The sequence below is a fragment of the Achroia grisella genome, unplaced genomic scaffold, assembly GCF_030625045.1.
Source record: "Achroia grisella isolate CSIRO2021 unplaced genomic scaffold, CSIRO_AGI_Agris_v1 utg784, whole genome shotgun sequence".
Lineage (NCBI taxonomy): Eukaryota > Metazoa > Arthropoda > Insecta > Lepidoptera > Pyralidae > Achroia > Achroia grisella.
Window position 1 is genome coordinate 2,366,035 of NW_026713024.1, and position 14,798 is coordinate 2,380,832.

At 51.2% G+C, this 14,798-nt stretch overlaps 1 protein-coding gene across 1 annotated transcript in view; it reads left to right on the top strand.

Annotated features, from left to right (window-relative positions):
* The window catches only part of LOC131851524 (putative 1-phosphatidylinositol 3-phosphate 5-kinase), a 32,689-nt gene that overhangs the window by 10,684 nt on the left and 7,207 nt on the right, over positions 1 to 14,798 (top strand). Inside the window, exons 13-25 of the mRNA XM_059202032.1 lie at positions 2,405 to 3,107; positions 3,216 to 5,796; positions 5,898 to 6,015; positions 6,326 to 6,521; positions 6,843 to 6,974; positions 7,457 to 7,544; positions 8,539 to 8,741; positions 9,686 to 9,804; positions 10,707 to 10,835; positions 11,287 to 11,412; positions 12,330 to 12,389; positions 13,157 to 13,213; positions 14,373 to 14,461. Of these exons, the coding sequence (XP_059058015.1) occupies positions 2,405 to 3,107; positions 3,216 to 5,796; positions 5,898 to 6,015; positions 6,326 to 6,521; positions 6,843 to 6,974; positions 7,457 to 7,544; positions 8,539 to 8,741; positions 9,686 to 9,804; positions 10,707 to 10,835; positions 11,287 to 11,412; positions 12,330 to 12,389; positions 13,157 to 13,213; positions 14,373 to 14,461 (4,601 nt within the window). The remainder of the gene's footprint in view (positions 1 to 2,404; positions 3,108 to 3,215; positions 5,797 to 5,897; positions 6,016 to 6,325; positions 6,522 to 6,842; positions 6,975 to 7,456; positions 7,545 to 8,538; positions 8,742 to 9,685; positions 9,805 to 10,706; positions 10,836 to 11,286; positions 11,413 to 12,329; positions 12,390 to 13,156; positions 13,214 to 14,372; positions 14,462 to 14,798) is intronic.

Here is a 14,798-nt window from a genome sequence, read left to right on the forward strand (position 1 = left end):
CGCGTGCCCGAGCGCGCACTACGACGCCTGGCGCGCGCCGCCCGCGCCGACCTCGTCGCCTCCGTCGACGCGCGCATCGCCGCGCCGCGCCTCGGCACCTGCCGCCGCTACTACGTGCGCGCCTGTGCGTACTCTCTGTCTCTCTCACTCGGTAGCGCGGCGAGCAGGACGCGCTGCGCGGCGCGGGCGTGGCGCTGGCGGCGCGCGTGCCCGAGCGCGCACTACGACGCCTGGCGCGCGCCGCCCGCGCCGACCTCGTCGCCTCCGTCGACGCGCGCATCGCCGCGCCGCGCCTCGGCACCTGCCGCCGCTACTACGTGCGCGCCTGTGCGTACTCTCTGTCTCTCTCACTCGGTAGCGCGGCGAGCAGGACGCGCTGCGCGGCGCGGGCGTGGCGCTGGCGGCGCGCGTGCCCGAGCGCGCACTACGACGCCTGGCGCGCGCCGCCCGCGCCGACCTCGTCGCCTCCGTCGACGCGCGCATCGCCGCGCCGCGCCTCGGCACCTGCCGCCGCTACTACGTGCGCGCCTGTGCGTACTCTCTGTCTCTCTCACTCGGTAGCGCGGCGAGCAGGACGCGCTGCGCGGCGCGGGCGTGGCGCTGGCGGCGCGCGTGCCCGAGCGCGCACTACGACGCCTGGCGCGCGCCGCCCGCGCCGACCTCGTCGCCTCCGTCGACGCGCGCATCGCCGCGCCGCGCCTCGGCACCTGCCGCCGCTACTACGTGCGCGCCTGTGCGTACTCTCTGTCTCTCTCACTCGGTAGCGCGGCGAGCAGGACGCGCTGCGCGGCGCGGGCGTGGCGCTGGCGGCGCGCGTGCCCGAGCGCGCACTACGACGCCTGGCGCGCGCCGCCCGCGCCGACCTCGTCGCCTCCGTCGACGCGCGCATCGCCGCGCCGCGCCTCGGCACCTGCCGCCGCTACTACGTGCGCGCCTGTGCGTACTCTCTGTCTCTCTCACTCGGTAGCGCGGCGAGCAGGACGCGCTGCGCGGCGCGGGCGTGGCGCTGGCGGCGCGCGTGCCCGAGCGCGCACTACGACGCCTGGCGCGCGCCGCCCGCGCCGACCTCGTCGCCTCCGTCGACGCGCGCATCGCCGCGCCGCGCCTCGGCACCTGCCGCCGCTACTACGTGCGCGCCTGTGCGTACTCTCTGTCTCTCTCACTCGGTAGCGCGGCGAGCAGGACGCGCTGCGCGGCGCGGGCGTGGCGCTGGCGGCGCGCGTGCCCGAGCGCGCACTACGACGCCTGGCGCGCGCCGCCCGCGCCGACCTCGTCGCCTCCGTCGACGCGCGCATCGCCGCGCCGCGCCTCGGCACCTGCCGCCGCTACTACGTGCGCGCCTGTGCGTACTCTCTGTCTCTCTCACTCGGTAGCGCGGCGAGCAGGACGCGCTGCGCGGCGCGGGCGTGGCGCTGGCGGCGCGCGTGCCCGAGCGCGCACTACGACGCCTGGCGCGCGCCGCCCGCGCCGACCTCGTCGCCTCCGTCGACGCGCGCATCGCCGCGCCGCGCCTCGGCACCTGCCGCCGCTACTACGTGCGCGCCTGTGCGTACTCTCTGTCTCTCTCACTCGGTAGCGCGGCGAGCAGGACGCGCTGCGCGGCGCGGGCGTGGCGCTGGCGGCGCGCGTGCCCGAGCGCGCACTACGACGCCTGGCGCGCGCCGCCCGCGCCGACCTCGTCGCCTCCGTCGACGCGCGCATCGCCGCGCCGCGCCTCGGCACCTGCCGCCGCTACTACGTGCGCGCCTGTGCGTACTCTCTGTCTCTCTCACTCGGTAGCGCGGCGAGCAGGACGCGCTGCGCGGCGCGGGCGTGGCGCTGGCGGCGCGCGTGCCCGAGCGCGCACTACGACGCCTGGCGCGCGCCGCCCGCGCCGACCTCGTCGCCTCCGTCGACGCGCGCATCGCCGCGCCGCGCCTCGGCACCTGCCGCCGCTACTACGTGCGCGCCTGTGCGTACTCTCTGTCTCTCTCACTCGGTAGCGCGGCGAGCAGGACGCGCTGCGCGGCGCGGGCGTGGCGCTGGCGGCGCGCGTGCCCGAGCGCGCACTACGACGCCTGGCGCGCGCCGCCCGCGCCGACCTCGTCGCCTCCGTCGACGCGCGCATCGCCGCGCCGCGCCTCGGCACCTGCCGCCGCTACTACGTGCGCGCCTGTGCGTACTCTCTGTCTCTCTCACTCGGTAGCGCGGCGAGCAGGACGCGCTGCGCGGCGCGGGCGTGGCGCTGGCGGCGCGCGTGCCCGAGCGCGCACTACGACGCACGTGGGCAGTATGCAGACGCTCAGGGCAGTCTCTGACGCTCTGTCGTGCAGGGAAACTCTAATGCAGTGAATGTGGAAATCGTTCTTAAGGAACTTAGTATGTATTCTTACTGTGTTATGTAAACTAATGCATTCTATTTCAGATCCGAGCAAAACCCTGATGATTTTGGAAGGATGTGCTGAACCTAACTTGGGTTGTTGTATTCTCCTTCGCGGGTCGTCCTTACAAGAATTGATCAGAGTGAAAAAAGTAGCGAAATTTATGCTTTTGGCATGCTATAATTGGAAATTGGAGAAAGCTTTCCTAGGAGACATAGAAGCTACATTACCTGAACCTGGTATGACTTTCGACGATGACGCTGATGCAAATACCGAAGATAAAAATGATATTACAAACAGTAATGATGACAAAGACGAAACAATTGCTATGGATAATGATATATTTAACAATGCCGATATGCAAGCCGATATTGATGACAATGAATCTTCTATTAATAAAGTAATGAACAATGATATTGAAAAGTCTAATGTAACTGATGCAAGTAAAATCGTTAGTAGCGGAGAGTCAATTAGCAGTGAAAATAATGATAATAAAAATAAAATTGCTAGTGGTAACGAATCGAATGATAACGATAATGATTCATGTAAACTGCCCAAGTTTCAAGAATGCGAAGACCCCTTACAGAGAGCTAAGACTTATGTTCGTAAGACAGATAATGAGAAAACATTTAGTGGGGTACCGATACAAGATTTTAGCGATCCGTTGCATTCCACTTTGTCGGTGGACGACGAAGTGTTTCTTCCTAAAGAGGAAGCCAAGTTGAAAGCTGACAATCACACTGACAGGTGGATTATATTAACTATAATAGGTGTATTAGCTTGGAAATCATGAATACGGATCGGAACTAGTGCTAATATTTGTACAAAGTGATTAACTTGACCTCTTCTGGCCAGGTGGTCGACGGACGACGTGGTGCTGTCGATGTCCCCCAACGTGGTGATCCCGGCGCCGTACGCCGACACGGAGGCGGGGCGGCGCTGCGGACTGCGGCAGTACTTCACGCGGGACCTACTGCCGCAGCCCGCGCCCGCGCACCTCCCGCGCCCCTCCACACCCCGCGCGCGACCGCCGCCGCCCGCCCCGCGCAAGGTACGAGCCCGCCCCGCGCACCTCCCGCGCCCCTCCACACCCCGCGCGCGCCCGCCGCCGCCCGCCCCGCGCAAGGTACGAGCCCGCCCCGCGCACCTCCCGCGCCCCTCCACACCCCGCGCAAGGTACGAGCCCGCCCCGCGCACCTCCCGCGCCCCTCCCACACCCCGCGCAAGGTACGAGCCCGCCCCGCGCACCTCCCGCGCCCCTCCACACCCCGCGCAAGGTACGAGCCCGCCCCGCGCACCTCCCGCGCCCCTCCACACCCCGCGCAAGGTACGAGCCCGCCCCGCGCACCTCCCGCGCCCCTCCACACCCCGCGCGCGCCCGCCGCCGCCCGCCCCGCGCAAGGTACGAGCCCGCCCCGCGCACCTCCCGCGCCCCTCCACACCCCGCGCAAGGTACGAGCCCGCCCCGCGCACCTCCCGCGCCCCTCCACACCCCGCGCAAGGTACGAGCCCGCCCCGCGCACCTCCCGCGCCCCTCCACACCCCGCGCAAGGTACGAGCCCGCCCCGCGCACCTCCCGCGCCCCTCCACACCCCGCGCAAGGTACGAGCCCGCCCCGCGCACCTCCCGCGCCCCTCCACACCCCGCGCAAGGTACGAGACCGCCCCGCGCACCTCCCGCGCCCCTCCACACCCCGCGCAAGGTACGAGCCCGCCCCGCGCACCTCCCGCGCCCCTCCACACCCCGCGCAAGGTACGAGCCCGCCCCGCGCACCTCCCGCGCCCCTCCACACCCCGCGCAAGGTACGAGCCCGCCCCGCGCACCTCCCGCGCCCCTCCACACCCCGCGCAAGGTACGAGCCCGCCCCGCGCACCTCCCGCGCCCCTCCACACCCCGCGCAAGGTACGAGCCCGCCCCGCGCACCTCCCGCGCCCCTCCACACCCCGCGCAAGGTACGAGCCCGCCCCGCGCACCTCCCGCGCCCCTCCACACCCCGCGCAAGGTACGAGCCCGCCCCGCGCACCTCCCGCGCCCCTCCACACCCCGCGCGCGCCCGCCGCCGCCCGCCCCGCGCAAGGTACGAGCCCGCCCCGCGCACCTCCCGCGCCCCTCCACACCCCGCGCAAGGTACGAGCCCGCCCCGCGCACCTCCCGCGCCCCTCCACACCCCGCGCAAGGTACGAGCCCGCCCCGCGCACCTCCCGCGCCCCTCCACACCCCGCGCAAGGTACGAGCCCGCCCCGCGCACCTCCCGCGCCCCTCCACACCCCGCGCAAGGTACGAGCCCGCCCCGCGCACCTCCCGCGCCCCTCCACACCCCGCGCAAGGTACGAGCCCGCCCCGCGCACCTCCCGCGCCCCCCACACCCCGCGCAAGGTACGAGCCCGCCCCGCGCACCTCCCGCGCCCCTCCACACCCCGTGCAAGGTACGAGCCCGCCCCGCGCACCTCCCGCGCCCCCCACACCCCGCGCAAGGTACGAGCCCGCCCCGCGCACCTCCCGCGCCCCTCCACACCCCGCGCGCGACCGCCACCGCCCGCCCCGCGCAAGGTACGAGCCCGCCCCGCGCACCTCCCGCGCCCCTCCACACCCCGCGCAAGGTACGAGCCCGCCCCGCGCACCTCCCGCGCCCCTCCACACCCCGCGCAAGGTACGAGCCCGCCCCGCGCACCTCCCGCGCCCCCCACACCCCGCGCAAGGTACGAGCCCGCCCCGCGCACCTCCCGCGCCCCTCCACACCCCGTGCAAGGTACGAGCCCGCCCCGCGCACCTCCCGCGCCCCCCACACCCCGCGCAAGGTACGAGCCCGCCCCGCGCACCTCCCGCGCCCCTCCACACCCCGCGCGCGACCGCCGCCGCCCGCCCCGCGCAAGGTACGAGCCCGCCCCGCGCACCTCCCGCGCCCCTCTACACCCCGCGCAAGGTACGAGCCCGCCCCGCGCACCTCCCGCGCCCCTCCACACCCCGCGCAAGGTACGAGCCCGCCCCGCGCACCTCCCGCGCCCCTCCACACCCCGCGCAAGGTACGAGCCCGCCCCGCGCACCTCCCGCGCCCCTCCACACCCCGCGCAAGGTACGAGCCCGCCCCGCGCACCTCCCGCGCCCCCCACACCCCGCGCAAGGTACGAGCCCGCCCCGCGCACCTCCCGCGCCCCCCACACCCCGCGCAAGGTACGAGCCCGCCCCGCGCACCTCCCGCGCCCCTCCACACCCTGTGCAAGGTACGAGCCCGCCCCGCGCACCTCCCGCGCCCCTCCACACCCTGTGCAAGGTACGAGCCCGCCCCGCGCACCTCCCGCGCCCCCCACACCCCGCGCAAGGTACGAGCCCGCCCCGCGCACCTCCCGCGCCCCCCACACCCCGCGCAAGGTACGAGCCCGCCCCGCGCACCTCCCGCGCCCCTCCACACCCCGCGCAAGGTACGAGCCCGCCCCGCGCACCTGCCGCCATGACTACCAATTTCACTACCTACTCATAATAATTCGATACATCTCTTGTAATTTTTCACCCGCTTTCAATAAAATCCACCCGTTGCAGGAAATCCACCCGTTCATAAAACACCCTCTAACCGCATCAGCAGACGACCCCGCAGTGAAGGCAGCCCTGGCAAACTACAGAGCGACCGGCTGCAGGCTGGTCAGTAACGAGCACAAGGGTGAGTGAAAAACTTTTTTCTAAACCCACCTAAGATCATGGTGATAATATAGTATTCGTATTTACTGTATTAAGTGTATCGTGCCAAGGTCTATTACTCTGGTTCGAATCCAAAAGTCAAAGTCAAGCCAGAAATTTGGTCGACAACAAAAGTAATTTTGCCCGTAAATCTCCTAGAAATTAATCCGAGAGATGACGGTAGGTTTGTTTTCGATCACGTTGGAATCCAAATACCCCTTGCTAAATATGAGCACGCCAAATGTTGCGTTCAATTCGTTAAAATATATATCTATTCGCTTGTTTTAATTTAGCCGAGTGTCCACTGCACGAACCAAGTGTAGTCAAAAAAGCGCCCAAGGAGGTGGAATTAGAGACGAAAGAGAAACAAAGTGAGAGCAGCGAACCCTTGGACCCGCTGGCCCCGGAGAACCACCAGCGGATCAGTCTGCTGCTGTACAGTTACAGCAATAAATCTGCCAACGTGCCTGATTTCTGCGTCAATCCTTGGTACAATAAAAAAAATTAAATTAAACGCTAAATGAAAGTAAAGTAATGCTAAAGTCTCACCTTTTTTGAACGGTTCGAGAGAAGGCAGTGAAATTACAGGATAAGAAGCATGACATTTTATTTCTCCGGTATGACAATGCATGAGTATTGTAGATGTTATGATATGACATGTGATATCTGTTAGTGCCGTTGATGTGTTGAGGAATCGGTTACCATTATCAAATGTTTGACCGCTTTATTTGTCATTTAAATTACAAAAATGAAATAGTGGTTGCAAGTAATGACCTATTATATAAAGTCGGACTATCGGATTATGTTCAGGATCGTCAAAATAGAGATGTACGGCCGCCACGACATATCTCTGGGAGCTTTCCTGCAGAAGTACTGCTTCAATCCGGACTACAAGTGTCCGTCCAGCAACTGCCAAGTGCCAATGAACCAACATATAAGGAAGTAAGTAACGTCTGTTTCTACGACAGCGATTATAAATAAATTGAAAATTATATAATCCTCTTAAATAAAATGGGTTGATAGTCTTGGAACAAATTTCTGAATATATTGTACATTATAGCTGAAATCCATTTCGATTTTGTTAGTTTTGAAACAAAAAACCGCGTTTCAAAGCGATTTTACCCTTTGGGAGCTTCGACACGCACAGTTACATGCGTTAAATTTACGACCCACCCATTTTCATCGAAATGTTAAAACATTAAACTACAGCCAAAACACCATGGCCTAGATCTTATTCGTTAATTCTCATGGAAATAGAATTCTCCAGTTATAGAAAATAGCGATAATTCTCGGCAATAATAGCGAAAATTGTCATTGGGAATGTCATCAAAGTAAATCAAACGGCAAAGATGGCATTATGTAGTTGCTTTGTAGTGTATTTTTGGTTGAAATTTGATTCTAGGACTTATTAATTGTTTTTTTAGGTTCGTCCACGACGACGTGTGTATAACGATCACGTGTAACACAATAGGACATAGCAACGTAGATAAAACGAAAGCAGAGTCCAAACAGGTCAGTAGATCATGTGATACTCTGAAAATGTACGTATACTTGAATGAGATATGATGTGAATTTGTGTTAAGGAACTTTGTGTGGGGATATTTGTGAATAACATTCTTTTACAAGCCCGTTCTGCTCGCGGTTCCGCAAAGTTTTCTGCAGATTTGCGTGTGAAATAGCGTAGAAAGCGTGTAATAGCGTAGAAAGTGTGTAAAGGCAGCTAAACTCGATACAATTTGATGCGAGAAAGGAGATTGTTACTTAATGTGGATTAATAATCCTATTGCTAACAATATACAATGTCATATTGATTACCACGTGGTTTCTCCTAGAAACTATCGAGGTAAATGACTATATATCAATCAATCATATGCCATTTTTCAAAAATTATTAAAATCGCATTATCTATCCCTGTAATAGAATAATAACACGTCCTCTCGTCCATTATTATGTAGTATATGTATGTATATTGTATGTATTGGTGTGTAAGTTTATTTATTTATGTTTATAAAATGTATGTTTATCTATAATTGTATAATAAATAGAGTGTTTAGTGCGCCTCCTACCTTCTCTCTTTATGTAAATACTCTCTGTTAGCACCGGGTTGTCTGTAAGAAATTGCTGATAGCGATAAGACCGCCTTTTGTAAAACATTTATTTTCATTGTTTTATATCTGTCCTATGTTTATGTATGCGCAATAAAGAGTTATTATTATTATTATTATTATATTTTTTTTTTTCGGAAAACTAAGTCTATTTACAAACATAGTTATAAACATAATTAAATGAGATCGGCCACTTATAGGTTTTCACGGATAGAAACACGGATATATGCCAATATCATGCTCATTTCATCATCCTCCACTGGTTCCTCGCTAGCTCAAACCGGAGGCTTAGCACAAGCGAAAGCAGAGTGATGCTATGCTATTATCATCGATTAAAAAAAAAGTGAACTTGATGGATGTTTACAATAATCGGTGTAATGTGCGGCGTGGTGCGCGCGCAGGTGGCGTTCTGGTCGCGGTGCTCGCGGTGCGGCGCGGGCGGCGGCGCGCGGCGCGTGTCGCCCGCCGCGCTCACTCTGTCGCTGGGCGCGTACGTGCGCGCGCGGGCCGCCGCGCCGCGCTACGTGCGGCCCCGCCTCTGTGCGCACCCGCTGCACGCGCACGCGCACGCCTTCGTGGCCGGCCTCACCACCGCCTGCTTCCGGTACGTACTGTCGCTGGGCGCGTACGTGCGCGCGCGGGCCGCCGCGCCGCGCTACGTGCGGCCCCGCCTCTGTGCGCACCCGCTGCACGCGCACGCGCACGCCTTCGTGGCCGGCCTCACCACCGCCTGCTTCCGGTACGTACTGTCGCTGGGCGCGTACGTGCGCGCGCGGGCCGCCGCGCCGCGCTACGTGCGGCCCCGCCTCTGTGCGCACCCGCTGCACGCGCACGCGCACGCCTTCGTGGCCGGCCTCACCACCGCCTGCTTCCGGTACGTACTGTCGCTGGGCGCGTACGTACGCGCGCGCGCGGGCCGCCGCGCCGCGCTACGTGCGGCCCCGCCTCTGTGCGCACCCGCTGCACGCGCACGCGCACGCCTTCGTGGCCGGCCTCACCACCGCCTGCTTCCGGTACGTACTGTCGCTGGGCGCGTACGTGCGCGCGCGGGCCGCCGCGCCGCGCTACGTGCGGCCCCGCCTCTGTGCGCACCCGCTGCACGCGCACGCGCACGCCTTCGTGGCCGGCCTCACCACCGCCTGCTTCCGGTACGTACTGTCGCTGGGCGCGTACGTACTGTCGTATATTATATTTTATTATCTATGTTTCGTATCTATATTTTTGACTTTAAAGTATTAAAATTATACCTACTATGCTTACGATTTCACTCGCATTAAAATTCAATAAAAAATATAGCCTATATGTTATCCTGATACGTTGGCTATATTACTGTATAATTTCATCAAAATCCGTTCAATAGTTTTTAAGTGAAAGAATAACAAACATCTATCCTTAACAACTTTCGCGTTTATAATATTATTAAGATACGAGTATATACTAGAAAATTTGGAATATGTTATCAGCAAAATCTTTTAAGTAACATTCCTATTAACAACGTTTGTTACCTTAGTTATTTATATATATTTATATTTTATTTCTTCACCTTAGGTACAATAAAATAGAACCGTACGACATACAACTGCCACCGGAAGTAATATACACAAAGTACGACACGAAGCAAATGCGGGATGCACTCATACAACAATTGAACGACCTTATGCTTAAAGGTATTTACTATTACTTAAAAAAGATTTATTTATACAACTAGAATGTCAAACAAACTGACGATCACTATATATGATGATAAGTCTATGATAATAAGTTTTTTTTTTCTCCCCAGACATATAGTGCGAGCTCTTATTAGTTAAGATTCAAGAGTTTTTAATTTTATAACATACGTGATTACATAACGAGATGTTATACATATAGAAGGAATTTGTCCAACATGTTTAGCCTAGATGACACATAACATACTTTAATGCTACAAAAAATATTAAATATAATTATTAAATAATTATAAAAAAAGAATGATGTAATAACATAAAAAAAACAACATGTAATAACACATTTTGTTACAGTTAGTTCTTTATATTATTTCGTTTAACGTTTACAATTCAAATTTCCAGTAACTCGATTTTGGCCAGGCCTCGTATAACCATTTTATGGATACTCATATATAATCCCTTCATTTAAGGCTAAGTTCAGAGTAATATAATAAGTAGTAAGCTTCGCCTTTATACACGAAAATCCCGGAAACGTCATTCGATAACCATTCTGGAAGAATAAGACTACCTTCCGACACGTAAGCCACATAACTTCACTGCCTACGAAATATAACGGTTTGTCTGCAGATATTGCCAAACTGAAGAAGAAACGCCACTACACATCCTATGTGGTTATAGCCCACTCATGCAAAAACGAAATATCTCCTTTGGAAAGTTTACACTCTTTCCTGAGGAGATAAAAACCATCGCTCCTAAGAATATCCTTCAATACTTATCCCTGACGGGTCTAGGTAGCGAACTTTGAAAAGGGCGAGCACAATAGATCTATGTAGGTCGCAGTGCTACAAGTCCATGCACGTGACGATAGCTCAAACAACCCAATAAAAAAAATGTAACGGTTCCAGGGCACGAGACCTTCAGCTGCTTGACAGAGAGCGACGCGGAGAAGGAGTACCAATCGTTCAAGCAGCACATGGACCAAGTCCACCTCGCGCTCACTTCTGGACAACTGCAGGAGCTCACCTCGCCCGCTGGTCAGTAACCGATTAAATAAAACAAAATAAGAAAAAAGAAAATCTGATTCATATTATTTAAAGGCCATGCATACTTGACTGTATAAATAAAATAAAAAAGAATAAAAAAACAATATTGTTGTAGTAATAAGGAAAAAGGCTAGGTAAACGGAGAAAATATATTAATATAGACCTCTGACAATTAGGAATAGAAAAGAAGGAATTGAAGTAACAAAACAAGAATGTAATATAAAAGAACTATAAATTCAAATACAAATTTAGAATATAAAACATTTCTTCATTAGCCAGTTACAACAAATATGAATAATAGTAATATGAATCAGTCATATTACTTAGTGGCCATTTAAATATACAGTATTTTTTTCATAATTTCGATACAATCCGAACATTAGTCCTTCGAGCCGGATCCTCACAATAAAATTAATATTCATTCAATAATTTCTGTTGGCAGCTGTGGTCCGCAGTTTATGGAGCGTGTCGGACCGGATCGTATCTGGTGAGAAGATGCTGCGAGACGCCCAGGATAAATGGTCTACTGCTCTCGCAAAGTCTGCCAAAGCACACTCCGATACTAGTGGTATTATTCTTTTTTCAAAAGCTTTGTTATAAAATTTTTTTATACTACTATGGTGGTAAACAAGCATACGGCCCATCTGATAGTAAATGGTTACCGTAGCCTATAGATGCATGGGGATTATACGCAACTAGTTTGACGATATTTTGAATTTTGTATTTTTTTTAAATTTTGATACTGAGTAATAATGAAACTACCTTCTTTTAAATATTTTAAATTATCAGATTTTTCTCCAATATCAATGTGAATTGTATACTTCCAGTTTATTTATTACTAGCTGACCCAACGAACGTTGTTTTGCCATATAAATTAAAATCAGTATTAAAAAGTGATCTGTGATAGATCACTTTTTAATACAGAATTTATGGTTGTATCTATTTTTTAAAATCGCATTATAATAATAAAGAAAAAAGTATTGTCTAAAAAAATGTTAGGGATGGACAACCCTTATCACTTAGGGATATAAAAAATAGATAGTAACCGATTCTCAGACCTACTGAGATATGCATATAAAATTTCATCAATTGTTTAAGCCCTTTCGGAGGAATATGGTAACTAACATTAAGACACGAGAATTTTATATATATGACTAGCTGTCCAGGAAAATGTTACTTTACCATAAAAACTAAATACTAATATCGCTATTAAAAATAAGGGTTGGTGGAAGAAGGGTGAAAATTTAGAGTTCTATGTATTTTTTAATGCCACTGTATAAAAAAGAAACATAATTATATGTTAGGCGTGGACAACCCTTATCACTTAGCGGTAAAAAATAGATAGTAGCCGATTCTCAGACCTACTGAATATGCACATTCACATGCAAATTTCATTAAAAATCGGTCCAGCCGTTTCACGAGGAGTATGGTAACTAACATTGTGACACGAGAATTTTATATATAAGAAGATATTTCTGTTTTCAGCTGCTGAAGAAAAGTCTGACTTGGAAGATTCAATTGGCGAAAGTGGAATAGAAGGATCAGGTAATAAAAAAATATAAAGTATTGTTATATATAGAATAACTATTTTTTCGGATTTTTAGAATGATCAGAAAATATAAAAAATATAAAGATTTTTTTTTTCCATATTAGAAAACTATTTAACTACTCCGTTTTCAATCTAGTATTATAATATTGGTATGTAAGGGAGTATAATATGTAGAATTACAATATAGTATTGAAATAGGAACTGAGTTACCGAGCTAGACTTTTAAAATGTCGTCTTCGTAGGTACCCAGCTATAAATGGCTGAAATAGATATTTTTTTTTATAAATACATACATACATTCGCACGAATTCGCTACAATATGTAAAGAGAACACCAGATAGAATATATTAGAAATAATTGTATATTGATAGAAATAATTGTACTTATAAATACAAACGTTGGTACCATGCGAGGAATCGACCCCACAACCATCGGTCATAGGTTCGATGGCTATAACTATATCACCGAGAGCGTCAAAATTTAAATAAAAGTAGCCTAAGTTACTACTTATTACATCAACTACCTGCTAAAATAAGTCCCGTAAAATCGGTCCAGCTATTTTAGAGATTAGCCGAAACAAGTAGACAGACAGACAAAGATTGTATAAAATGTACCGTATTTATATTCATATACATGTAGTAAAAAACGATTATTTCAATATTACAAACAGACACTCCAATTTTATTTATATGTGTAGATGTATAGATTATAAATAGGCGATGGTTAACAGTATATATAATTACAGTTTTTTTACTTTATACAGGTACAACGTATACATTTAGTGATAATAACTCAAAAGAGCCGGACAAGGAACACGCAGGTAAGTGCAGTGAATTTATTCATTAATTTTGAAACATACAAATATTATAAAGTTCATTGTACATTGGACCCCGCACTAGGTGAATCTGAATAAGTAACTTCTCCTCAGTTGAATCTGTATACTGAACTGGACGCTAGGGAAAAAAATATTAATACAAAGAACTTGACGTTCATTTATTAATTCATTTAAAATTATATATTTTTTTGGAGCTCTTGTCACGGTCCACGTTCATCCATCATGCTCTTTAAATGTTGATACGACACAACTCCAATTTTGTCTTTAATTAGTTTGATGTAGCTATGATATTCATAAGTGCCTAAAATGTCCTACATGAATATATTATTGTTTTTAGACTTGATTCATTTGTAAGAGTGCTGTAGACGCAAACAGGTTTTTATTTACAAGTCGACTTTGTAAATAAAAATAATATAACATGATTGTAATGTTACTGGAGTGTCACATCACTATTATTATTATATCATAATCACAAGTAGACCAAGTGTAAACCTTCTATTCTGAAAAAAAATGTATTGTTAATAATGTTTTTGTAGCATAGGGGTAAAAATAGCTTGCAAATGGCAACGGCAGGGGAATTGCAAGAGCGTTGTCTTGATCTTTTAATAAGAAATATGCTCTTTTCTTGGCGTTTTCAATGTCGTATTGGTTCGTAAGTAGACTTATTAATAACAAATTTATTAAATATTTGTTTAAGTTTTTCTTAATATTTATTTTTTATTGTATTTGAAATGTTACGTCAAATTCAAATTAAAAAATATTTTTTTCATGTATGACATTTTAGCCGCTTATGAACAAAATTTTTTCCCTTCCGTCCAGTTCAGTATAGAGATCCTAATGAGAACTTGAAACTTGAGTTACAAAATTGAAACCACCTTTCCACCCTTTATCAGACTTTCTGGACCCTCCCTCGTTCTTTAACGTGACGTGACGTCATTTATGTAATACTAGTTCCTCGCCCCAGCTTCGCCCGGGTGTGCATGTATTATATATGTATATATCACTATCTATTGAAAAAAACCGCGTCATCCATTGCGTAATTTTAAAGATTTAAGCATACATATGGACAGACAGCGATAGCGACTTTAGTTTATACTATGTAATGATTAAGTAGTAGTAAATACATCGCGTTTATCATTTAAAGGTACTGAAGAAGACGAAGAGAAAGGCGACAAGAAAACAGTGAAGCAAATCTTATCGCAACTCTTGTCTAACAATCAACCGTCGCATCAGGTATTTGTCGTATTTATTAATAGAATTACTGGCTGACACTGTCTACCGCTCGATATAATGAAATTTATAAGGAAGGAATTCATAATTACTATGACTGAATTATTAAATGAAATAATTCATTTTAAATGATTACACTTTAATTAATTGTTGAAAACTCTGGTAGACTAAGATGTTAGGCTTACAAAAGCATAGTTACAAAGCTGGGTACCGCAGAGGGTATTTTGTGACGATATATGCTGTGATAGTGACAGTAAGTCTGTCTCTCAGGGCGGTATGATCATCTGGAGCGGGCTGGTGCCGGTGGTAGTATAGTCCTTTCTCCCTATCACTCGTTGGT